Source organism: Mycteria americana, chromosome 12, assembly GCF_035582795.1.
Source record: "Mycteria americana isolate JAX WOST 10 ecotype Jacksonville Zoo and Gardens chromosome 12, USCA_MyAme_1.0, whole genome shotgun sequence".
Lineage (NCBI taxonomy): Eukaryota > Metazoa > Chordata > Aves > Ciconiiformes > Ciconiidae > Mycteria > Mycteria americana.
The window spans coordinates 15,338,081-15,365,260 of record NC_134376.1 but is presented as its reverse complement, the minus strand read 5'-3'; the positions used below and the strand labels follow the sequence as shown (position 1 = coordinate 15,365,260).

The following is a 27,180-nucleotide window of genomic DNA, read 5'->3' as shown; positions in this document are numbered from 1 at the left end:
CCTCTCAGTGAAAACGGAAGAATTGGTAATAGTGACAGTTGTGGAAAAACTAGGCTGGCCAAAATAAATAGTGTTTTAAATTGATTTTAAGAACTTGACTTCAGTGTGAAGTCTTTTGAAGAACTTGAGTGAAGTCTTTCAAGAATAGAAGATTTCTGTTTCTAGAACTGAGTTAAGGAGACGAAAAATTAGTATTTTGGTAAAGATAATTTATTTACAAAACATTAGATTTTATTTCAGCTGTCCTGATGATGGATTTGCTTAAAAAGTATACCGTATATTATACTGAAAGTATCTTATGTGAAATAGAAAAGCATTTTCTGAAACACCCTCTTTGATTTGGGTTTGATTACCTATAAGAATGGTTTAAATTTTAATTTATTCTAACACCTAAGCCTTCAGTAGCTCACTGAAGTAGAGAGAGTTCATCTCAATTTATGTCTGTGTATGTGAGAAGTTGGTCTTCTATTTCTGTATTCTGTATTTATAACTTTCATTATAAGTTTTAAGACTATCATATATTAAGATTCTTTAATATTCTATAATTGCAAATATGTGGTGGAATGGGAACCAAAAGGAGTATGTGTGATTTGGGCAGAAAAGGCAAGGAGTATGACAGCCCTAGGTGGTGATGCACTGAAAGAGAGAGAGAAGAGCAAATCGGTAGAAACAAATTCCTGTAAAATATGGATAAATATTGAAGACAACTGAGACTCAAAGAAAAGTTTTATATCGGATGTAACTTGCATTAGCTTCAGTAACAATGTTTTCTGAATGCAGACTAGTGAAGGATTTTCTCTTCTGTGTCATTTTTTCCTGAGTATATTTCAAACTGGCAGAGAATTACTTCAGATATTGTAATGAAAGATTGTATACAAGGGCATCTGATTTTAGTACTAGTTTTCTTAAAATCTTTGTTATTATTTACACCTCCACACGCTTCTGGTAGCCGATTTGATAATTTCAGTGATAAATATTAATATGATTCTATACTTAGGCAATATTATGAACATATCTTTTTCATTTAAATTGGCTAGCTCAAGAAGTCGGTTTCACGGTGTTTGTTTCTCTGAGGGGTTAGATATATTTCCTCATTTTTTGTGTTAAATAGTTTCTCTTCAATATTTATGAGATAATAAGGCAAAACATTTTTATTAAAATGGAGATATGTATGTATTGAATAAGACTGGACAAAGGTCAAGAGAAAAGTGAACTATAAAGAGAACTGTCAACGAATAATAATACTATGACACAGGCTCTTAAGATAGAGAGGAATATTTATTCTCTGAAATGATAAATTAAAATTGACATACGAAGACATATTTCTGCGTAGAGATGTAGGCATGCCTCACGTGATTTTCTCTGAATGTTGTCCATAGCTAAATTAAATTTCGCCAAGATTAAACTTGTTTAGCTCATATATATCGATTGAGCTAGAAATTATTATGGAAAATTGAACATCTCAATTCTGTATGAAGTGCCTGCAAATGCAATCAACAGTCGTTAAAGGATTCAAGTTTCAGCAACTTATTTTAACATTTATAACATAAAATGGTGCTGGAAACTTGCAATTGTGTGCAATTGTGTATTAATAAATATCCATAGCAAACGTTTTTACATAAATAAGATTTTGTAGCAGTGTCTGTCATTTTTATAGTCAATAGGATGCCAAAGTTTTCATCCTGTGGTTCCCTCCAGGCAACGCTCATCAATAATCTGCTAAAATATGTAACTGTTTATTAGGTTTTTTAAATTAGAAATACATTCTCAGTGGAACCAGAAAAAAAGTCATGCCACAAATCGGTGGAAATGACCTTTTGGTGAAGATGACAAATGGCATCTTAAACCTCAGAGCTACAAACTAACCTGATACGGTGCTGACTGACATGCATAGGAAAAAAGCCAATCTGTAGGAATTTTCAAGGGTGCTGAGAACCTGCAGTTACCACAGATTTCTTGTAGCACTAAGGGTCTGTATTACCAGTGCTTTCAGCTCCCAGTGCATTCGTAGCTTTAGTTCTTGGTCTACCTGTTTAGAAAAACAGCTTATTCTAAAATTATTTGAACTGTCACATGCTGGATTTTTTTGGTAATAGCTTTATGCATGATGTAGGGTTCTAGAAATGTTTAGGAACTTTACAGTCTCATTGATGCTTCCTGCAGCCAGACTGTCAATTGAGATTGCTTTTGGAATGTGCTGGTGACAAGTTCTGCGACTGAATGTACAAAAAGCAACCAGGAGAGAGGTTCTTCTAGAGGGGATTCGAGCCAGGTTGGAGAAACTGATAGTAAATGCCAGGCTAGAGGGAATCTTTGAGAGTGAATATGAAATGCGATCTTGGGAAGAAGGGTAAGAGAACCTTTCTTCTTTGCGTGATTCCTCACTGTAGAAGTCAGCCTCAGCCAGGTGATTATTACAATAATTTCCCAACTGTCAAAAAAGTTGTCAGTCTCTAAGAGGGAAGAAACCAATTAAAGAATATTCAGGTAGGTTAGCTATGGTTGGTTTTTTTCAGTTAACTGTTTCTAATTAGCTCCGTTCCAAGGTATTTAAAGATTAAACTGATAATATTTTGGAGCTGCTAGTGTCTGTCTCTGTTACCTTGTGGAGAATGAGTAGAGGTACTGGAGAGCTGGAGCAGAGGAGATGTAATGCCAGTGTTTAAAGAGGAGGGAGAGAAAAGTGTTGGTTATATAGGCTAAAAGGGATGTGCTGTCATCAGAGTTTCAGTCCTGGGAAAATACTGGAACAAGGAAATGCACACTGCATTTGTAACACCTGAAAGTACAATAAGAATAGCCATCAGCACGGATTTGTCACAAAGATACAGTCTTTTGCTTCTACAGTGGCCTTGTGGGCAGAGGAAAAGCCTTGAAAGCCATATTTCACTTTTCATAAGGCTTTGACACTTCCACACAAGACATGCTTTTAAGCAAGCTGGGAAATATGGTAAACATGCAACTACAATAAGCTGGGTGGAAAACTAGAAACTGTGTTTAAGTAGCAGCTCGCTATCAAAATGAGAAGATTTATTAAAAGGACTTATGCAGGGATTTGTGGTGACTCAATGTTTTTCAGTATTTTTATTAATGATCTGAATGATGGAATAGAATGTATACTTATTAAATTTGCAACAATACCAAGCGGGGAAGGACTGCAAGTACATTGCAGGACAGGATTAGAATTCAAAATAATCTTGATAAATTGTAGGTATCGTCTGGAAAAATAAGATGCTATTCAAAACCATCAAATGCAAGGTGTTTACACAGCAATAACAAACTGCACAAATACAGCATGGAAAATCACTGGTTAGAGAGCAGTTCCATAAACAAGATTATAATGGATCAGAATGTGTATATGAATTTACATTGCATCTTCTGTAGGAAAAAAACCCCAATACACACACAAGGAAAAGCAAGGACCACCAGATAGCAGATAGTTCCAGCAGTAAAATGTGTTGAATAGCTGGTTTATGAATTGTGATCTCTTCACAAAGTTAAATTCATGACTTTTTGATATGTGAAAGTAACTCTGATACAGCTTTGTACTCAAAAAATCAGGTCATATGTGAAAAAACACACAGCCTATACTCCCTTTTATGTAATTTCTGTATAATGATAAGGCTTAGGGGGGTTATTTATTTATTTGTTTTGCATAAAGCATAATAATTTGCTTGATTGAGTCAGGAGAGGGTATTGAAAGAGACCAAACCCATAACAGATCAGGACTTGTACTGATTGTATACTAGACTGCAGGAATGTAGCGAGGCTAATGTCCTATCCCAACTTCAGTTAATTTTTAAAGAAATATCGAACACCAGTCGTTAGATCCTCTAGCAATGAAATATTCTCTTGAAATGTATTATTTATGTGTAAGGTAAATTTTATTCTAGCTCTTTGAGTCCACAGGGCTTTGAAACTTTCCTTTCTGGGATTTTGCAAAATCCAGCCTGTCCTCTGTCCTATGTGTATTTTACCTCCTTGGTGTTACTTGGAAATGTTTTGTATAAGCTTCACATTCCAATTTCAATTTGCAGTTATCCTTCTCCAAATCTCCTAGGCTCATCCTTAGATTTCGGGATGATAATATGCTTTGTAAAGACACTGTTACATTGTCAAGCCTTTTAATACATTTTAAATGGTTTAGCTCTGTTAATTCTGCCACAAACTTCTTTAAGGGCATTTACAGGTATGAATCTTTGATGATAGTGACTTTCTGAAGTTTCTGGTTTTCAGTCCTCACTGCCCAAACTCTGAGACATTCTTTGCTGAAACTGTAAATTTCAGGCTTCTGTGAATGAAAGTGGTAAAATCAAAAAGAAATACCCAGAAAATAACAGTACCTGGATTTACCCACTTCACCATAATTCATCCTGCATTTTAGCATCATCTTCAGAAACCTCACTGGCTTTTTGTTGGCAATTTCAGCTTCTTGGTACGGAAGTTGCTCCTGATGTTTTGGTATGCTAATAGTGAACGGTTCAGCCCTCCTTCTCCTTGTTTCTCATCATTTATATTAATACAATTAACAGAAATTACTTTTTCCAATTTGTACTGATACAGTACGCTGATTATATAATTTCTTCCTGGGGCAGCCTTTGTTTCTGAAGCTGAACAGCACCTTCAGAATTCTTTAATTCTCTTCAGATTAATCTAATTGACCTTAAATTCTTCTGAGTGTTGTATTTCAAGAATTTCCAGTCCCTCATCCCCCACGTGTTCTCATACACCAAATTTCCTTCATATTTCTCTCCTTTTAAGGCCTGAAGGTAGAAATTAATTTCTGTGGTATTTATGGATGGAGCAGTTGTCTAAAATCTAAATTTTGAAATTTTGAGTTGGTTTTAGATAGCAAGAGATTAGCATGGAACATGTTTTTGTCTCTTAACAGCGATATACCATGTTTAGTATTTAAATCACTAGAAATTTGTAAGGATGAACTGTTTAGTTTGTGGGACGCTGCCTGTGAGTTGGGGGGGTAGCAGATGAGAGATGCGGTGGCACTGACTCGGTTTTAGGTTTACACTTGAGCCGTTCCCAGTTCCTTGTTTGGATCACTTGAAAATCCTTCTTGAGTGCACATAGGGGTTTGTATTTGTGTACGAGTACCATCGTATCCCATGAAATGTAGACACTGCTGATGAACTGATGCTTCTGCAGGACTGATAAGGACCTTTGTTTGTGAAGTGTTCTTAGCACAGAAGTATAGGCAATGCAGGAAATTGTAGATGTTTGTACTTTGAATTTGAGAACATTTGCATTTACTGGGGAAGATGATGTTGCATTTAACTTGCTAGAATTAAATTTCTATGTAGCTATTGCTGATGTAAGTTATGTATTCTGTTTGAGTTCTTTTGCTTCCTCCTTAACAGGCTTATTGGTACTAAAACTGTGTGGTAAGGTTTATTTTATTTAACCATTTTTATTTTGCTTAAAACTGTTGTCTCCTAAAAGAAATTTAATACTAGCAGGAAATGGAAGATTTCTTCTTTTTTTTTTTTTTTAATGAAAAAAGTCAGAAAGACAAGCTGAACTGTAACATTAGAACAAAAGAGAAAAATGAATACTTGGAAGATGAATATGCTCAGAAGGAAGAGGAAGGACAGAGAAAATAGAGTAACAGTTGTAAGATGATCCTTGTAGTTTCATTCAACTATTTTCTTTCCCCTTCTTTTTTTCCAAATCCCCTCTACCAGTGCGAAAGAAAATAACTATGCTGTTTTTACATACCTATGCAAAATCTTTGTCTAGTGAACGTGTGCTGTACACGCAGTGATTAATTAGGCACTGTATGATATCATTAAAGAACACAGCCCAGAAATTTCTATAATATACTGATAGACCAGCATTGATTAGTTTTACTTTTTGGATGAAGGACATTATGTTTTTTCCTAATCTCTTTAGGGGTTTATAATTCTGTTTGTTCGTTAAATTGTAATACACAGCAATGTCCTTCAATTATAAAATAGCATTTTAAAACTAGGGAACAGTATCCCGGTAAAAAGTACCATGATAGGATCTTATTTTGGTGAGAAAGAAAATCTGTAAAACTTTGTTTCCAGGTCTCACTTTTATGTCAGGCAACCTTCACCACTGATTATACTTCTGTTCCCTTTCACAACTCAAGGCCTTTTCCATAATGGTGACCATTTATCTAGACAAAATGACCCTCTAGTGCCCATTAGCACTGCTTATGAAATGGCAACTAGGATGTGATGTGTTACCTACCTCCTGCGTAGAAGTCCCAGTGGCCTCTGAATGAAAGTACTAATCTTATTTGAAAGTGTATTGCTTGCTTCTGCAAGTAGGCTGTTATTTGGACATGGAGATTCAGTTAGTTTCTTCCATTGGCAAACACCAATGAGGTTAAAGGGGTTTCAGCAGTCTTATGATATAGGGAGACATATTTATTCATTATTTAAAAATAGCTAAGAAAATCAACAAATAATAATCTCCTTCCTATTCTCCAGTTTATTGCAAATACATGTTAAAAATATCACTGAAAATGTATACTGTTGAGACCGATACAGAAATGGATTTGACTTTCATGTATTTCAACCTCTGGTATTCTTCAGTACCTTTGTCTGAGCAGATTTAACTCCTTTTTAGTCTTTTTTTTTTTTTGAGAATTTAAGGCCACCACTTTATATTAAAATGGCAGAAATACTTACAGTGTGCTTTACTTTATTTTGCTTTACCCTTTTAGCAGACAGATGATGCAGCACAGACCGATGGCCAGCAACAGACACAACCTTCTGAAAACACAGAAAACAAATCACAGCCAAAACGGCTTCACGTCTCAAATATACCATTCAGATTCCGGGATCCAGATCTTAGACAAATGTTTGGTGTAAGTACTCATACTTTATTTATGCTTTTTTATATTTGCATTGCAATAGGTATTTCAGATTATAGGCAACCGTGAGAGCAGTATCTCTGATTTAGGCTATTTAACCATTTTCAGTAAAGATTCTCTTTTCATTTGTTTATAACCAAACATCTGATTTGCCAGTCACAACTGGGAAAAGAAATTCTACTGATTCTGCTGTATGTGATACAGATGAGTGTATTCTGTGTTTTGTGCTGTTTTGTATTACATTCAAAGAAAGCTACCTACATTGGCCTAAATATTGAATGCATATATATTCCTGCTGTACACATCTGGATTTATATGCCTATATTTATTGATTTTGGAGAGCATGATGTAAAGTAGTCAATGCTTGACCTCATGAGCAAGGGACCCAAATCTATAGAAGTAAGACATGGGCTGAATTTAAGCAGGAAGTCCAGGAGTAGGAATCCTCACCCGTCCCGACAGGTATTGTAGGTCTGTAAGCTTCTATAAGTCTCTCAATTTTTGCTTTTGCCCAGGCCATGAGATACCTTCATGTGCATTGGCTGTGTTTCACACATCTCATACATGCCATCAATTGTAGGCTCATAACCATGAGAGGTTAGACCTGGTTTCTTCTGCCTGCTCCAAGAACTCAGGTTTATTTTGAAATGTCACTAAAATCTAGAAATAGTACTTGAACAGCTATCAGAACCCAGCTTTTCCTTTTCCCAATTAGTACTCTTAAGTATTTGTGTTCCTCTTGCTTTCTTATTTCTGACTCACTAAAATTTAACTCTCTTCTGCGTTACAGTTTGTTATACAGTGCAGCATCAAGTACTTCATGGCACTATACTTCTCTCCATCTTTCATGTTCAGTTCAGATTTTTAAGTTCTTCTAATGTCTTTGTATGTGAATTAAGACATTCTGTTTTTCAGTATTTATTTGTATGAAGTGAAGGGAACAGTCGCTGGAAAAAGAATCCTGGTATAGTATTGAGAAATGAGAGTGACTGTTTTGCCGTATCTGACTTGCTACAAGTAACGTCCCCTAAATGCAGCTTACAGCACATCAGCAAAATAGCAGAAGGCATAATAATTAACACTCTAGGGAGAAATATGCAAATTTATTTAAATTAAACAAACCACTTAAAATAGATGGATTTTATTTGAAAGTACATTAAATGAAAAGATTTTTTTTTTTTTGAGGGATTGTAGTAATTTATAAGTGAATAAAAACTACATTTCGTTTCAATATTTCTAAGTCTTAGGTCTCAAAAGACTAACACCGGAGAATGGCTAGAGTTTTCCAGCTTTAGAATGACTTGGTAACAGTAAACTTTTAGCTTCTGATTTGATAGAAGAATGAAATTTCTGCAAGTGTGAGTTGAAATATCTGATATGAAATATGGTAACACACTGCATCATGACCACATTATACACATAGCAGATGATCTTTTTACATGGACATAAATACAGCAGAGGAGGATTGTTTAAACATTAAGTCAATGTCTGCTTTTAGGCTAAAGTTGCAGTTAAAACATTAATTAGATGGTGCATGCAAGAACATAAAATAAGCCAAGGGATAACAAATGATGGTTGATTTTCATAACCAACTTTAATAAGCTAGAGAAGGAATACTGTCCTTTCTGGCCTGTAATTGTTTATTATATATTAAAATACTGAGGTACAGGCTCATTTTTGCAGTTCCTTGGACTATTGTTAGATTACTCTTCATTTGCCCGCCTCTAATTTCTGCCTTTTTATTTAATATATTGTGTCACTTATCAGTGTTAACACTGATCCATTCTGCATGTTAATGACATATGAAATAACAGAAATGACCCACTGATACATTACAGTGTCATATCACAAAATGTGTCACACCAGAAAGTGTTCTAACTAAACACTGCCCGAGTCAAACATTTACTCTCTTACTAAGGCAAGTCCAATGGAGCCTTTTTCTTTGGGATAGCACCTGTGGTCAAGTTTTGTGTGTGTGAACAATGCCTAGATGATTGTGAGTGCTCTTGTAAGGTCAATAGTAATAACAGTTACTACTAATATCACAATAAAAGTGCAATTCCGAGCAGGGAAAAATCCCCAACAAGTAAGTATCCGTTCTAGTTTTCCAAATTATACTCTCGTAAGACAAGAATTGCTGAGGAAGTAATGGTTATCCCTTTTCAGCAAGGGTGGAGAGAAATCCTCACTCCTTGAGGCCAGTGACAAAACTCCCAGCTTGTTTAATCTTATTCCTGTAAAGCAGAAGTAACCAAACTCCTTTACCTGTCCTGGAAAGCAGCTGCAAAAAGTCTTCTGAAACAAAGGTTCTTCAGAGGGAAGGATGACCAGAGGGTGACAGTGTTCCTGCAGCTGTTAATCCTGTCTTGTTAGTGATGTTTATTGCACTCCAAGCAAATTAACCAGTAGTATATTGCATATGAAAAAAATGGTGATGGCAGCTGGACTGGATGGATCACAAGGAAGTAACCTACTATGTACAAAGACAAAATCCAAGAAGGAAATTTGGGACTTTCACTTCACTGTGATCACAGTTTAATGATGATTTCCTCTTTGTCAGGTGGTTTCACTGAACTTAAAGTTCATAAATGCATATGTGGAATGATAGTGACAAGTGTAATGATACATACGATTTAGTTGTAATATTGATCTGGTGCCTCTTCAATGTGGCTTTTTTTACGCTTGACTATCTTTGATTTTATAGTCTTTAACTTTTTTATGTGGTGCACCATTTTCTGAAACAAACATTTGTACTGTATGTGATAGAAGTGTTGAAGTTATCTTATTTTCATGTAACTTTTCTATTTCTTTGCAGCAATTTGGTAAAATCTTAGATGTTGAAATTATTTTTAATGAGCGAGGCTCAAAGGTAAGCAGTTGAATTCACCCATGGAATTTTTTAATTTGTTTAAAATATTTTTATGAGTAAAAGGAAACAACTGCACTGCTGTAAAAAATAACATCTGAAATTCCATGTTAGTGAAAACATCTTCTGAGCTGTCATTCAGTTTCCTAAGCAGCATGAAAATCATTGGACTCATTTTATATCTTTTAAAGGGGGTAATTTTAGCTACTCCAAACTGTCATCTGTTTTATGGGAACGTTGATTTCTGCTGTCTTTATTCTTCAATGGTAATTATCTTGTTTATTTTACAAGATGAGTCCATACTTACAGATATTTGTAGGCAGGTTTGTATTAGTACAGGTATTTTTTCCCCTATTGAAATGAAAGATGATAATGATACCTAATAACTATCCTCTTTAGTAATTAGCTGAGAAAATATGTGATTGTTCTAGATTATCTAAGTGCAGATGTTTTCCTCTTTAGTTAAAGCTTCAGTACACCAACCCTTTGAAAACAATCTATTTTAACATTTATTTGATTAAAAGAGTTCTTATTGTATTGCAAACATTTAATTTTTTCTGAAAATTACTTTGCCTTAAATGCATACTTCAGTTTATTCAATACTTAAGAAATATAAAGCAAGATAAGAATGGCTATGACTGCGTTAGCATCGTTAGCTGCTGCAAAGCTGTAGCCCAGTATACTTCACCTATGATATCGGCTGCATTATAAGGGTTTCTGTATATGCCATATGCATGGTATCTTTTTCCTTTGCCTCCCATGTCAGACACACTAGAATGTTTATCCACCAATGCTTCAGTCTTCCTGTAACTCTTATATATGATTTATTATTAGCGATGGAATTCTTTTCCTATTATAGGCATACTTGTAATCAGTCATTTTTTTACAAATCAGATATATCATAAATCTCTCTTAAATCAGATCTATTTTGATTCTGTTAATTTTTCCCTTAATGTGTTTGTATTTGTATTCTAAATTTAAAGCCATCGCCTTCTTTTTTTAAATAGAATAGCTGAAATTTCCTGGTTTATATTCCAACATTTTTCTGACATTCATTAAGTAGTGCCCTTGCCTGCTAGCCCAAACCCAATTGGAACATCTACTGTTTTTTCAGGAAACACCCAAAATGTATGGAATGTGGTGGCTTAGAATCTCCTACTCTGGCTGAAATTTATTATCATTAAATTATGGCTGTTCAATAGTGTTTGCAAAAGATGTTGATTGTCCAGAACCTGCTTCTACTGGATAGTATTATAAATTTCAAAAGACATCCCACACTTTGCCATCTTTGACTGGTTCTGTTGAAGATGGAGTTGAACTGAGTACACATGCCATGGTGGTGGTGGTTTACACATTTGTTTAGCTATTAAATCTTACATATGTAGGACTTTTAACCACCACGTCTGCGTCAGACTGCATAAGTATAAGGCTTTTTTAAGATATTTGGGGGGTGGGGTGAGGAGGTATTTCTGAATTGAGGGTTTTTTAATAGTGATCTTGCAGTAGGGAAAATATCCCAGTGCCTTGTGGTAAAAACAAGCTCCTAGAAAGGATTTCACAAGGAAGAGGTTTTTCTAGGTAGGCTTGTAATGTCAATACCTCAGTTACACACTTTGTGTTAGAGACTCAAAGACCTATTCTTATGACATACTTCTACGCTACCCAGCGCTCTGTTGGTGCATCCAAGCTGGCTTTGAGTAAGCTGCTGAAGATACTTAGAGCAGTTCTGCCATGCACCTCATTGCTTATGTATGCTGCTTCTCATCTTGTTTAGAGTTATTTCAGGTATAGCTACATAGTATTTTGATTTGCAGAAGTACCTTTAGATTCTCTCAATTAAATAAAAAGTTAAAAAACAGGATTAGGAATAAGAGGAACTTTTTTTTTTTTTTTTTTTTTTAATCTGATCATTTCACGTCCATTCTGTAGGATTTAAGATGCACCAGATTAAAGTCCCGTTCCTGGCAGTGCTTATCTATGTTTTCATAAAATCCCACTGAAACTGAAAGGCCTACTAAGTGGTCTCAAACTGAATACAGGTAAAAAAGTTTACAGGATCAAAATTCAAATTTATTGCTAGCTACAGTTTGGCATAAAAGAATTGCTAGAAATTTTTTTTGTTTCTGTTTTTGTTTATTTCTTTTTATTCCAATAATTAATGTTTTAAAAGATTCTTGCAAAAACATCAGAAGTAAGCTCATTTTCCTACCATAATAATTAAGAAAAATGGAATTGCAGATTCAAAAAACATAATGCTGCAGCACCACCATAAAGTATAAAATAATTTTGCAGAAGGGAGTCTCTCCCTAAAAGAAACCCGAAAACAATACAAGTTTCATACTACAAATTTCTGTTTGGTTGGGGGCATAATAATAATTCAGATAACTTTGCTAGAATTGTGTGGCAACACTGATGACATTTGAAACTCTTCTTTTTATAAGAATTGCAAGAATTTCAGTATTGTTTTGGTGTAGATCTTTCTTACAACCTGTGTTAAATAAATGAGGCTTACCTTTGCCAGTTCCTGAAGCTGTTGATTAAAGTAACGTTAAAAACTGCTGGTAACTTACCTTTCTCTGCGTTTACCACTCATCGTGGAAGGACAATTTGAAATATAGCTTCCATTACTGTGCATGTTTTAACGCTACTCTGCTGGTTTAACACTGAAGCTCTCCATGGAGCTGTGAGTGGCTTTTGTCTTGGTCACAACTGCAAGGCTGCAAACAACAGGAACGTCAACAAGTACCATTTTTTTACAGTTTAAATTCATGCTCTATGCACCTACATACTACATATATACTTTTGTAAATCTGTTTGTGTGTATATGCACTACTATATATCTGGTATATATTATATTAACATATATTTCTTCAAGTAAGAAGAGCTCCAAAGCATCTCCCAAATTAAAACAGAACCTTCTCACGTACTAACTTGGCTACTAAATCATTTGACAGACTTTAAAAATAAAATGCAGAAATTTACATTACCAGTAAATAAAATACATAGTATGCTAAGCTAAAGTAGCTGTTCAATCAGCTGCATATAAAATTAATGTTAACGTGTTTGTGTAGATTTTTGAATGTGTGATGAATGAATCTGTGTTCTATGATTGTGTTTCTGTGTCAGCTAGGTAAAACTAAAGATTTGCTTAAATAATAAGAGCTTAATTTAAATAGTGTTAATTATGAGAATAAGTACAACATAAAAAATTAAAAAATGACAATGAGTATTCTTTTCAGAATCTTTGAAGCTCCTGTCTTATCTTGGCTTGTGGCCCCACTTTATATCTTTTTCTAATTTTTTAATATAATTAGGTTTTTATCTTTCCCTTCAGTTGTTTGAAAAAAAAATTAACTGGTAGTGCTGTGAGCTAAGAAGACTGATTCAAAATTTTGACTAAACAACTCCCACGGAATGTTTGCAACTCTGAGAAGGGGCAGTTGTTCAGCAGGGGGAGAGGGGGGAACAAACAGAATTGAGGGAATTTATGCCATTGCATGGAGCTGGGCTCGTTGGATCAATAGTTTCAGTGACGTTTTCTGCTGTGAAATTTTCTTAATGGCATCTTAAATTATGAGGGTTTTTTTACACATCTCTTACAGGATGGGAGGGAGCAGTTGAAGAAGAAATAAAAGTTTAAAGTTGAGGATGAGTTTAGGTATAAGAAAAGCCTATGCAGGCATCTAAAACATAGGGATCAATACTGAGGAGGGGGATTTACTTTCTCTCGAACACTCCTGGCGCTTTGGGGAAAAGAGAGTTACATCCTCAGTGTCTTGTGACAAGCAAGGTCGTGGCTTTGTGCTAAAATTGTGGAGGGTAGAGTGGAGAAAATGCGTGGAAGCAGGTGTTCTGAGAATGGCTTCAGCTGGGGGTGGAACTGCTGCTACGTCTGAGCTCAGGCTTCAGTGTGCCTTTAAAAGAGAAAAGGGCAGCAGACTGTGTTTAAGCTACTTTGAAGAGAATGGAACATAAACTCCTACTGTATAGACATGTCGCTTTCTATGTTATGAGCTGGCATAAAGAAATGTGTTCTTTGAGTAGGTAAAATAACCCAAATAACTTGCATAATGATCCTGGTAGTTTCTTAACTCTTTTTGTTGATTAATTCCTTTTGTAGTTCATATCCATTCTTCTTTGTATAAAATGTATAAGTAAATGTATAAATATCTTCACTTCCTTTTTTTTCCCCTTCTTTTTTGTTTTGCCTTTTTTTTTTTTTTAATCGGTCACTATGTACGTAATAGGTAGAACTGCAGAGAGTAAGTGGGTGAATACTGACCCCAAAGGCTAGCGCATGGACCGGAGAATGAGGAGACATGATGCAGGGCTTATTGCTGAGGAACGGGACAGAGGAAAGCTTTAACTCCATAGTTCACGCTAAAGTAACAGTAAAGAAACAGGTTGGAGTAAGACCTCAAATACGTGCAGCAGTGCCTATTCTTTATAAAGTGGTCAGGTGTAACTTGCAAATGTTTCTTGTTATGAAACACCAAGGATATAGGAGCTTAGTTGTTCGGATGACTTTGGGAAAGCATGCAAAGGCATTGTAGTGGTAACGTAAGAATTACTTCAAAGGGTTGGTGTATGTTTCTAAAATGTTTTTCGATGTCTGATTTTTTCCAAAATATTTACCATTGTAAACAGTGTTTAATTTAACTTAGCACAATAAAAAGAATTTTAGTAGGATTGGAAATGTTTGTTTAGCCTACAACTGTAAAGCAAAGCATTTGTCATAGGCAGAATTTCATATTTTCGAGTATTCTCCTGTCCCACTAACATGGGCTGGAGTTTTACCAGTTGCATGTTCTATATGTGGAAAGATACAGAAATAGTAAATGAACGAGTTAAACTTATTCAAAACGTTTGCATTTTTATTCCTTTATCAGAGTTTCTTTTTCTATTCACATCATGTGATTTTATTTGATCTGTTAATACAAGAAAGTTTATACTTTGTTCCAAAAGTACTTTTGTTTTGTTGGTGGTTTTCTTTTCTTTTTTTCTTTTATAAAAAAATAAGTAAAGGCTGTATAGTTTGACAAAAGTTTAAGTTACCCTAGTGTTGCATGGGAACAATGTTTCTTATGATCACAACAGCATGATTAAGTAGGCAATGTTTTAGAGTATATTGACATTCAGTGTTGAATTTTGTGCACATGTTTTTTATTTCGTTGAGATATCTGCATGTCATTAAAATGTGGTTCATTTTCTTTTCTCATTAGTTCATTTTTTTCTGTGTGAAGACACTGTAATTTATTTTACTTTCATTTTCTTATTGTTAGATTTATTTTCCTGTGTAGTGACATGTAGAAAGGTATTTTTGGTATCATTCTTTGAATTTCTCAGAGGGTATTATCTAACTGATGACAGAAAAAATTTGTTCACATTTGTCGCTTATTTATTGCACATCTCAATACAATTATAATTTTTCTAATTTGCATGTTACAGAAATGAAGCAAGGACAAGAAAATATTAAATTAAAGAGAGAGAACATAAGCAAACAAGTGGTCGTTGACTGAAATAATAATGTGCATGTTGTTTTCCCCCCTTCTCCCTCCTGCATGCAGGGATTTGGTTTCGTAACTTTCGAAAATAGTGCTGATGCGGACAGGGCGAGGGAGAAATTACACGGCACCGTGGTAGAGGGCCGTAAAATCGAGGTGCATGTTCAAAATATTTTCCTTTTCATCTTTTTTATAAATGTCTGCTTCACTCTCATTTGTTGTTTCAGATGCATCATTGGTGTCTTCTGTGTGCTCCCCTTTCCCCTTCCCATTGTTTATATATATATTTATATATAAAGAGAGAGAATCTGGCCTTACTTGGGTTTTTTATTATTATTTCTTTTGTAATTATTATTATTATTATCATTATTGCTGAAAGGTGGATGACAGAATTGAAAACAATGAAAGCTTTAATATTTTGAAGTTATTATTTTGGATGTTTTGTAAATCAATGGGTGCAGTAGATTCCAAAAACCAGCCAACAAAAAAAAGAAAAAAAAATTGAGAACAACAAAAAAAAAAGTGTGACAGACAAAACAAAAACAAACAAAAGGTTGGGTTTTTTTTTGTTTTGTTTTGGTTTTTTTTTTTCTGCAGGGTTGATGTGGGATCCACAGTGGCTTTCACAAAATTCAGATTGGGAAAGAAGCATCCAAAAGTTGCGCAAGAAAAAGAAACGACGCCAGACTAGAGAGCGACCAATTTTAACGTTTAATTTTTAATGAAACCATCAGGCTACTTTGTCTGGATGGCCCGAGCCATTCACGTCTATTAAAAAACCAACACGAATGCGTTTTAGTGCCACTGGATCCCCTTCAATACTGCCTCAGTCGTATTTGTTAGAATAAAAAAAATACCAATTGAAAATGCTGTCGTCTTTTGAGTAAGATGTTGCATATTTTGCCTTTTCATTTTCCCCCTTCGACGGTAGCGCTTAGGGCCCTCACCAAACTCTCAGTAACCATGGTAACTGTATACATACCCATGCTGGCGATGGTGCTGAATGGTAAGTGGAGAAGTCCATCTGCCGTTTCACGTATTTAGCGCTGATATACCACGTGAATTTTTTTGACTTGTTGTATTAAGTTTTCTTGATGCTACATTTTTTTCTATATTGGTACGCCTGTAATTGAGTGTACGTTTTAAGCAAGCCTGGGAGGCACTGATTGGATTGAGGATATGACTTCGTGCACATCTTACTCAGATTGTTAACTCCATATTGTGTTAAATAATGCACCCTCTTTTTATCCTTTTGTTAGCTGTGATTTTAAAGCTTGAATGATTTTGTTAATTCTTGCAATGAAAAAGGCTCTTGTTCCAAGTGTTGAATGCTAGATGTTGCTTTTCCAATGGTACTTCTCTTCTAAAGGGTTATGTTGCACACTGCTAAAATTCGTTTGTCCCTTTTTTTGACATTTTCTTTGTTTCCTTGTACCTTGTCTCTTTCCCTTCTACTCCACTGCATGTTCCTTCATATAATCTTTTTTTCTGTTTTGAGTATTTATTGTATCAGTGTTATCATGGAATACAAGCATGCTCTTAAGTCTTAAATTATGCAGTACCTTTTAATTTGCTTTTAATGTCTTTTTATTAAAGTTTAAATGATATGATGTTGCTTTATTGAAATGATTTGTAAGTTAAAATGGTTATGAAAGTAAATGTAATTATAAATAGTATGATTTTGTTATGCACCTGTTGCCTTCTATAAATTAAATTGCATTTTATTTTTACATGACTAATAGCAGTAATAATGCATGCATTAATAGTAACATGGACCCTCCCTGTAACCCTTTCTAATCCAGTGTTCTATGTGCTTAGGTAAATAATGCAACAGCACGTGTAATGACAAATAAAAAGACCGTCAACCCTTACACGAATGGTAAGTGCATGAGATCTCAGTGCTTTTTTTTTAATGTCAGTGCATGTGAAACCTCACTCTTCCGCGGAATGGGTGGACTCATCTACTCGTGAAGTGTCATAGCCGCATCTCCTGCATCTCCTTGGGCTCAGGCTTTGTCCAGCGACCTAAACCACAATATGGCCGGGCATACATTCCGTCTGTGTAATTCACAGCTAATTCGGCCACGTGGGCGTAGCGTGCATCATTCTGCCTGATTGGAATCTGAGTGTTTAACCACAGGGGCTTTTGTATAGGCAAATATACCTGATAGGAAGGCGTTGTTCTTTTCTAGCTTTGTGCAGTGTTAATGTTGCGATGAATGAACTAATCGGAGGATTCCATTTTGCTTGGATGATGGAGGTAGGGACACCAGTGAGAAGAATGTCTCTGTCAGGCATGAGATACGTTTTAGTACCAAGACACGCATCTAGTCAAAGATAATTTTCTGTGTCTTTCTTCCACAATTTGTTAGAAGTAAAGGGCAAACTGTAATTGGGTGCTGCTTCCAGCTTTTTTTCCCCTGGAAAAATCTAAATTCCAAACTATCTAAAAAAATTCATTCTAATACTGGCCTAAGTTGGTATAATGTAGTACATTAATGACAGAAAAATAATCCATAGATATTTGAGGGGTTTGGAAGCAATACATTTTAAAAATGTTTACTTTGGCAGTGTTTGATCATGTGCTTGCGTTGCTTGCATTTGCTAGTTCAGAAAATTCTAACAAGTTCCTAACTTAACAACGTCAAACAATACTACATCAATTGAAGTTAATTGCAATTACATTTTCCAGTTTTACTAGACCGTGTAGTTACAATTATTTGCTTTTCAATTTAATTTAGTTTTTCCCATCCAGTAGAAAGCAGATGAAATCTGCACATACATCAGTAAAAGTTTCCACAGGTAGATTAGACTCTTCCATTTTGCAATGTAGTGGATCTTATTTTCTATATCTGATGTCTCATTAGTGAGGTTTCACTAAAACCCAGGGCAAGCAGTGGCTTTATTTTTTAATGGAAGAGTCATATTTTTTTCCTACCACAGTAAAAATAAAATATATGATCGTTTTCATTTGACATGTGATAATTGAGCTAGTTAAAATGATCTGGAGAAGGAGAGGCTGAAACTCCTCATGCTTTCTCAGAAACTGTTCTTCCTCATTTTGTATGTAAATGTGGAACTTTGCAAATGATGCAGATGGGAAAATCTCCTTCATTTTTACTGGCTTTAAAACATCTCAGTGAAGCTAGTGAAAGAGACACAAAGTTTGTCTGGATCACATAACAAGATTTTGTTGCAATAAGGAGCTAAATTAATAATACGCATATGATACTATGAACTTTGTCTGCTATATTGTAATGGTAAAAGGATAAAAGTAGTTTTGTTATAAATGATGATGTATATTTCGTATTCATATTATCCGAAGGCTACAAAACTGTTAATTAGCAAATAACACGTTACATATCAGCACATCCAGTGCTGAAGCAAGGGAATGCTGGAAATAGAGATGTGAGATTTTTAGGAATCTGGCTTTAGCAGAGGTTCACCTCTGTGTCCTGCACTGCAGGATTACTTAGGTCCTACATTATCATTTATTAATATCCTAAACCAGAACGATGAAAATCTGCTGTTAAGTGTTTCTGACTTGAAGTGTTTTGTGTCTGTCATTTTCCATCCTGTTCCATCTGGACTAGGTCGAACCAAAAGTATGAAACATCCTGTTTAGTGGATAAAAATTAGCATTTATGTTTGTGAATCCATCCATCCAAGGTGTTGCGTGCAGGATGCTCTTTTGCACACCTTTTGATGGGTATCTACCAAGGCAAACTCTGGTTGTAGTTCATACCTTTGGATTTTTTTTACTTTCTTTCAATGTCCGAGATCCCCTGAAGTAAACACACAAGGCGAATCACATGGCTCTTGCATAATCATTACAAGTGACAAGGAATGAAGTGTAGACGTGCAAGGTGCTTCATTTCGTTTAATCAGTGCTTCTATTATCAGTCATCCAGACACTGTATGCTTCTAGTTCTTTATCATTTTGTCAGGAATTAACCAGTGCTATAGCTGATTATTAAAGATGATTGTTGTCTAAAGTAAAGGTCTCCTCTTCTAAATAAAATGTAAGGCTAGTTTTTCTGTGTTCTTCTACAAGTATATTAATGTTTGCAAGATGCTTCTGACGCAGATAGCCAGAAACTTTTTGTTTGTGCATGCCTATCCCTTCAGAACCACTTCTTTTTTAATGTGGGGCTTTATTTTTCAAGGAGTGTGTGGTGACTGACATGTTATTGGCAGGTATTCCAAACATAGTTGGGGTACGTGTTGTATTATATGAAAACATCAGGCACTAATATTTATTGTCGTTTAAAATTAAGATACACTCTATTTTGTCTTTCATTCCTGAATACTGCTGGTTGTTTGATAACAGGGCTCATGTTGTAAATATGATTGCAAAAGTCAGTAGATCTTAATGCACAAAAACCTGGACTTCTTTTTTAATATATGCAGCTTCCTTCAAATAAGTGGTTTGCTTTTGTGTCCTAGATGGTTTTTGAAATAAGTGTGCTTTCCAGTGACTTTTGATGATTCCTGAAACAAGCAGTTAATAACTGCTCAGTTGCTAGGAGAGCTTTTTTTGTGCAAGTTTGTTATCAGATGGGATGATTTTGATGGCTGACCTCATGTGCTTTGGAGATAGAACTGCCTTTTCTTTGCAAAAAAAATCAGCGTCAGGAGATCTACTTGTGGGCAAAAATATTTTGGAGACATTTTTAGATGTTCCATCCTGTCCTGTTCACAGTTATACTTTCTTCTGATGCCCATATTGCAATTCAGAATGCTCATCCAAGTGTTGTAAGGAATAGAGAATGATGTGCAAGTAGACTCAGAGAACCGCAGCCATGAATGAGGAACATGAAACAGAGATCAGTAGAGGGATACATATGTTTTAAAGTTGATACTTGTGGTGTCTTGAATTTGAGCCTTCTGTTGGTCTAAGCTTAGATGCAAATGCACAGCTAGTGACTACTGCCACAGTTAAATTCCCTCCCACTCCCCCTTCCTCCCCTCTGCTTGCAAACAGGAGGAAAACAAAGGGTGTCACAGGGCTGCTTCTCGCCGGAGCGTTCCGCCGGCCACGGGTGCCTGTCTGCCCTACCAAGGGAAAATAATCCTCTCCGCGCTGCTGTGCCCCACTTTCTACCAAAGCTTGTTACACTGTAACAGTATGATTATTTCCTTCCCTTTAGCACGCTTAACCTGTATTGCCTTTGATGACTGTACGGGGTGGGGGTTTGGGACAGGCAGAGGGGTTGTTTGTTTCCTTGTTCGCTTTTTAAGTTTTGAGCTTTTATAGGTTCAACTTGAGGAGGAGATTAATATTGTGGCAGTAAGAAAAATACACAAAATTACACCCACTGCAGAGAATTTGCCTCCTCCAGCTGCTGCAGTAGGGTTACTTGGCAGATGCTCGCTCGGATACATCAACTCCTATCACACTTGATTAACCCACACAGCTATGGGCCAGCACATTGCTAGCTGACAAGATAAAGTTAAGTTTAATTACTGTTATTTTCACGATGAATTAAGTATTTCCTGTATAAGCTTCAAAAAGTTAGATGAGACAGCCATCACTGTGAGAGAGGTAAGGAACAGAAAGATGAGAGTGGCTTTCAGCTGTGAAGAGCAATCTGCGTCTTCCAAGATTTTTTCTTTTCCCTCAGACAAATTGTGGCACTCAGTGTAACTTAGAAGCTGAGAGGTGTCTGTCAGCTTCTTTGACAGCAAAGGCTGACAGATCTGAAATTCAGTCCAATCTTTCATTTTGGATGGCGTTGATCAGTGGTCTTTTGAGGAAGTAATGAATTTGAAATATTAAATACTCCCTAAGCTATAAAAAGTTAGATTTTTACTGAACGTCTCAAAATTTGGATGATTCTCTATCACACACAATTTGGCTAAGAGTATTTGTTATACCACGACATTCCTGAATATAATCCTGTAGAATGTAAAATTGAAGGGTCTGGTAGAAATCCTGTGATATTTTCAGGAGGAAAGTCATTTTAAACCCTTCTCGGTTGGCCATTTTTCAGCTTCCGTAATTGTCTTTTAGGTTCGTATAGCAACTGCAATTACTTCTGCAGAGCCATTGCAGGCAATGCTGCTCTTTACTCTTTGAACTTTTTAATGACTTGCATTTCAAAAACACCCCTCACCTCTGTTACCGAACAGCTAATTACTGGTAAATAGTTACTGTGCATCAGATAGAGATAGCAGTATTTTTAAAGGGTAGGAATAGTTTTCTTTTGTATTATTATTGAGATTTGTATTCTACTTTTTCAGTCTTATGGTTTTATGATCTTCTACTGTGCTTTTGCATTACATGATATGGCCGAGGCAGAAACAAGCCTCAATGCAGTTTGTATTTGAATTCTTCTAATCTTGGCTCTTCTGATTTTGAAAAGCCTTGTTGTCCCTGTCTTGATTGTATTTTATTTCCAGCAGCATAGTTAGAGGATCTATTTAAAGTACCATAGTTCTTGAGTTTACAAGATGCTTTTTGCTCACTTTTTTTTTCTTTATTCCCATTTACAAATGGTGCTTCCCACTCCTCTGATTCAAGTGTGCTTTTGGAAAACCCCTAATTTTTCAGTCCCAGTAGTTCAAGTAATTGTTCAAACAGAAAAAAAAAAAAAAGAGCGTGGGCGGAGGGATGTTCTGTGGAGTTTGGAGTTAACTGGGGGTGGATCTACCTGTGGCTCAGCAAAACACAGTAATTGGCACTTTAGCAAGCTGAGAACACTAACAAGTTTGCCAGTGTTTTCTCCTGCTGGTCCCTTACCCCTTCCCCTTCAGTTCCTTCAGCGTTGTTGTCTTTAGCATCACATATGCTTTGAACACAGGCCCTGCTTCTGCAGCGAGCCTGTGCACTCCAGGCTTACCTGGAAATGCCGCATCGGCTGTAAGGACACAACAGCAATTATTTGGAGTTTGGCCAGAACACACGATACAGAATATCTATTGGGTCTGTGCTTTGGTTTTATGCCAGCTGTGGGAGGACAGTGATTATTTAAGACAAAGGCAGTGGCTGCATTTGTACCACTTAAGAGCTTTGTAGAACGTGACTGCAGCATTTTCTTACGTGCCAGCTACTTTATAGCAATATGCTAACAGCACTTATCAGCTGTAAATGCAGGCGGTACAGTCACTTTTGGTACGTGCCTGTAATTGTCCTGTTGCAGTGCAGTCTGACGTACAAATGCATATGGAAAAAAGTCTCTGACATCTGCCTGGGATCCCACAGTGCGCAAATCTCTTTCATGTCACAATAGACATTTCCATACAGTCTCTACGCTTTCATTTTTCCCAGAATCCAAATGCTCAGATTATTTGATTGCCTTGTAACCTACGCTAGCACATGCTTATCAGAAACATTTATGTCCAGCAAATGAACTGTTTTGGCGTCTCTGGCTTGTAACCAGAGAGTTAAAGCAATGAAAAAGAACCGATCTCCTCTGGTACTACACGACATAGGGATACCTGAACTAGTTCTGACTTAATTCCATAACTTAAGGGAATAAGTCCACGGCAACTGTGCATTGCAGCCAAGGTAATTCATCTGATAATTTACTCCAGTACTACATGTCCAGAGAATGCCTTGTTTCATTACTCACTTCCATCCTTCAGAGTCATTAAAGATCAGTAACCCAAGATGCCTATAAAACTTTCATTAAAATGACCTTTTTTGAAGCCATTTTATCTCTATACAAAAATAAAAATAAAAATCATTATTATTATTATCACTAATTGCAATATTAACTCCATTATGTTTTTATGTTTGCTGCAGGCTGGAAATTAAATCCAGTTGTTGGTGCAGTTTATAGTCCAGAATTCTATGCAGGTAAGGATTACGCTATGGTTGTCCATGCCATATTTTATTTTAGTATTCTTTAAAACATGCAAAAGTACAGAATATGCGTTTGGTGTGAGGTTGGGTTTCTTTGTTTGATTCATGTTATTTGCAAGTCATTTACAGATTTGTGATGCAGGATTTTAAGTTATGTGGGCATACTAAAGTTTATATAGAAGATATATGAATACCTTTTTATTGGAAAGTAGATAGTATAACATGAAATGTACTGCAATATCCCAGTCTCACATGAGATTTTATTTTATTTATATTTTATTTATATTTTATTTCATGTTATATTTCAGTACAGTCACTTTCCTTCAAGAATTATTTAAGCCTAGTGAGAAACAACAACAAAAAATCTATCTATAAATATATATTTTGTGTATATACATGTACATAGACACACATAGATATAGGGTATCTGTGTTCATAATTTTTTTTCTTGAACATTTTTCTTTAAATTTTATATTTAGGTATTCAATTTCTTGAAATTTTTGTATTTTACATCTATATTATCACTTGAGTCTTCACTGAGACCGAATTCTGATCCTGGTTACAATTTGAAGTTAATGCGATACAGTCTTTTTCTGCTGGAAGTCAGTCATGGCTAGCAACAGTTTCTAAATGTGCTTCAACAGTATTGAAAACAAACATGGTTGTACTCCAAAACCCAGTTGATTTCAGAGGAATTTGAATCCTGCCCATAAATGTAATCACTAGCAAGTCCAAAAAAGCCATTTTTTTGAAAGCTAATAATTTACATCTAAGACAGAAATAATCGCTATAAATCCAAATGTTTCTAATAGGTAATAAAGTTGCCTTCCTTTCTTAGGTTCCAAAATCATATGAGTCTTCCATGACTTTCATGGGAAACTCTGGGAAGTTTTTTCAGTTTTCCATTTGGATCCATTTTTCAGTTGTCTGGGTGTGTGTATACTAGTTACAAATACCTAATCGTGTTTTAAAAAACAAAAATATTTATCCGTTGTCACACACTTAGGTAATTGAGACTAAAAAGGTAATTGTAGAATACATTCTTTACAGCAAGTAAAGAACAGATATTAGGAAAGCATTTTTCACAGATGGTGGTTAAGCATGGGAAGAGGTTGCCCACAGAAGCTGGGGAATCTCCGTTCATGGAGATATTCAAGCCTCCATTAGACAAAGCTGAAAAACTTTCGTTAGTTCAAGGGACTTTAAGAGGTAAAAATTGTTAAATAGGATGACTGTTACAAACGGATATTTCTTTTAAAAAAGCTGCCTGTAATACATCCAGTGCCATCTACTAAGATAGGTAAAAATGTTCCAGTTAGGGTAAAAGTGGCACATTATAATAAAAATACTAACTTGGCATTCATGGAATTGCAGTATTTAGTGTAGGCAGAATTTATTTCCTTCCTTGATATATGCCTACATTGAAAACAGGAATTTAACATTGATCTCATTTGAGTAGTTAGTGAACCAACCCTGAACCTGTATAAATTAGAAAGTCAGAGTTATTAGTCATTTTATATAAATGACTTTGTGTTAATGACAAATATAATAAAATTCCCACAGTACAGTAATCAATTTTCTAATACGTATGCAGAATTAACAATCTGACTTATAATTGTCTCATGAAGTAGGGCATGAAGAGTTCACATAGTTTGTAAATTAAAATCAATATTTTCAATCTCTCCTGAAGGTAATTTTCCTAATTTACTGGACTTTTCCCTAACATTTATTTTGTCTTTTAATTATAAAATGGCAGGTTATTGATTTTTTTGTATAACCTCCTAAAGTCCCAAGTGCATTTTTATTGCCAACACAAGGGAGGTGTTTGCCCTTCTTAATGAGAATCTTTAATTACCATTAGAAGAGTATTAATTTAATTTTTTGAATTATGACATGCACTCCACCACACCTATGCAGAAAGTTCTATCAAGATGCTTCACGTAGTTCAGATTTTTTTTCTGTTTATACATGCATGCAGTTTTGGTGTTTTTTTAAAATGCATATCAAATGCATATTTTCTGTATTGACTAAAAGATAATTTTTTATCAGACTTTTAAACTTTCTTCTAAGCAATTTAGTTTCAAAAAGAGTCCTGTGCAGAGCTCTTAAAGTCATTAGAAAATGAAACAGTAAAAGAGCAATGCAGTTCTTGCATGCCGTAATAGAATACTGCGACATATCTTTCCTTTTGGGTTCCCCGCCACCACCATACTTGGAGAAGAAGCAATTGCACATTTGAAGATTATAAAATTAGAAATGTGATTTTTAAGACAGTCGAAGTTCTAGTTATTTGGTTTACTTATTGTCTCCAACACTGTCATATTAAAATTGTACCAACTCTTTCATAGTCAGTGCAAGAAGTTCCTTTAGCTCCTAATAAATGATGAAAAATTTGGCCACTTCTGAAATAAAGATGATACATTTGCAGAGAAACTGTTGATTTAAAGTACCTTTAATCTTCATAAATAAGTAAAAAACCAGAAGGTTATACAAAGCTGTCAGGGTGGCACTGATGAATGGCAAATTCACCTGTTTCTCAATTGCCAGTGAAGACACACGCCGCAAGGCTTAACCGTATTGTACATCATATCTGCCAACTCATTTCTGTGATTAAATATTCCATCAGTGCGGGCTATAAGGCGGTAAAGCTTAACAAGATTCATAAGATGCACCACTTGAATACACATAACTCACTTCCTTGGATAGAGAGCACCCCGCATGCAAAAGAAAATTAGAATTGAGTTAAATTACTCCGTAAGACAAGATCAATAGAGAAAGGGAAAGATCCCCTAATGCAATGCAAATCTAAGATATAGTTATGTCCTGACAACTTGAAGCAGACAATTAAAGTCAAATAGGGAGGAACGCAATGTAAATCAACCCTAAAACCTTGAAGATAATGGTAAACAGTAGGACCAGCGACATGATTGTTATAGCTCTGCTTTTTTTCTGAGTGTACACTTCTGTAAAAGAAACCCTTTATTGAGGAAACACGACAGCTGAAAATGGAGACTGCAAGATACATAGCAGATGCACAACAGACACTATCTAAGTAAAGTATTACCGGGGGACTGGAACATACTATATATTTCCAAAACACTACAGATTTTTGCTTCCTGAGTAGCCCTTCTAAGACTGTTTTTCTGACTTTGAAATGCTCATGCTGCAATAAATTAGAACGCTCCAGAAAGACGGCTATGTAGGTCACGTGGTAGCATTACTATGGATTTCAGGTGACATGTTCATGAAGTGCGATTTGAAGACTGCTGTTGTAATTCGAGGCCTAGCAAGTCTCCCTAACAGCTGCCGACTGCAGATGTGCTGGTGATCTGGCTAACTGGCACGCCTCCTGCCCTTCCCCAGGTCCGCTGGGAAGTCCGAAAAGGACATTTCATAGAAAACAAAAGGATGTGATTTGTTTCCTTTATCAGCATTTCACAGATTTCCACTTTTCCATGTATCATAATTGATAGGTAATTTTAAAAAAATTAACTTATATCCACATAGTCTCCTTCTACTAAATAAAAGGATACTATTTAAGGTGCTTTTCCTCCTTATGAGAAAGAAATCCTTACTGAAGTTATCATTTCCATTTCAGCTTATCTTTTCCAGTAAACTCTTTATCAAGGTCTTAGGCAGGTCCTAATGAAGAAATTTGTAAGAAGCACTGTGTCATTTGTCTCACAAAGTCTTCATGTAAACTGGGACAAATTTTTCATTTATTTGTATATCCATCCAATTTTAAATCCATCCCATAGTGACCCATAATTTTGCTACGTTAAGCTAGAGTCTGTTATCTTCCCCCATACACTCATCTGTGGCCGGCAAAATACAGATTTGCAGTTTGGTTTCTTGACTAGGAGTACTCTGGTGCTTTCTTACCGTAAGTTGTTACATTCTTTGTTTCCATGGTTTGTTAGAATATCAGTTTTACCTGCTTACTTATTTTTATATAGTATATATTTTATCTGTAATACCCAGCCTTCCTTTCAGCCTCGGGCAGTCTGAAAGCAAAGTTCCATGTTGTTCCTTTCAGTTATTGCCGATCTTTCTTTTTTTTCTCTTTGGGTTTTTGGAATGATGAATTTTTGAGCAATCTCTTGCGCTCTCCTTAATGCAATATTATTGTTGCACCCGCATTACTACA

General features: G+C 35.6%; 1 protein-coding gene across 5 annotated transcripts in view; it reads left to right on the top strand.

The window, feature by feature from the left end:
• Positions 1–27,180, top strand: part of RBFOX1 (RNA binding fox-1 homolog 1) — a 270,326-nt gene that overhangs the window by 162,018 nt on the left and 81,128 nt on the right. For all 5 annotated transcript variants that reach the window (XM_075515196.1, XM_075515194.1, XM_075515198.1 and 2 more), the window contains exons 3-7: positions 6,707–6,850; positions 9,672–9,725; positions 15,290–15,382; positions 17,045–17,105; positions 22,974–23,027. In XM_075515196.1, the coding sequence (XP_075371311.1) occupies positions 6,707–6,850; positions 9,672–9,725; positions 15,290–15,382; positions 17,045–17,105; positions 22,974–23,027 (406 nt within the window). The remainder of the gene's footprint in view (positions 1–6,706; positions 6,851–9,671; positions 9,726–15,289; positions 15,383–17,044; positions 17,106–22,973; positions 23,028–27,180) is intronic.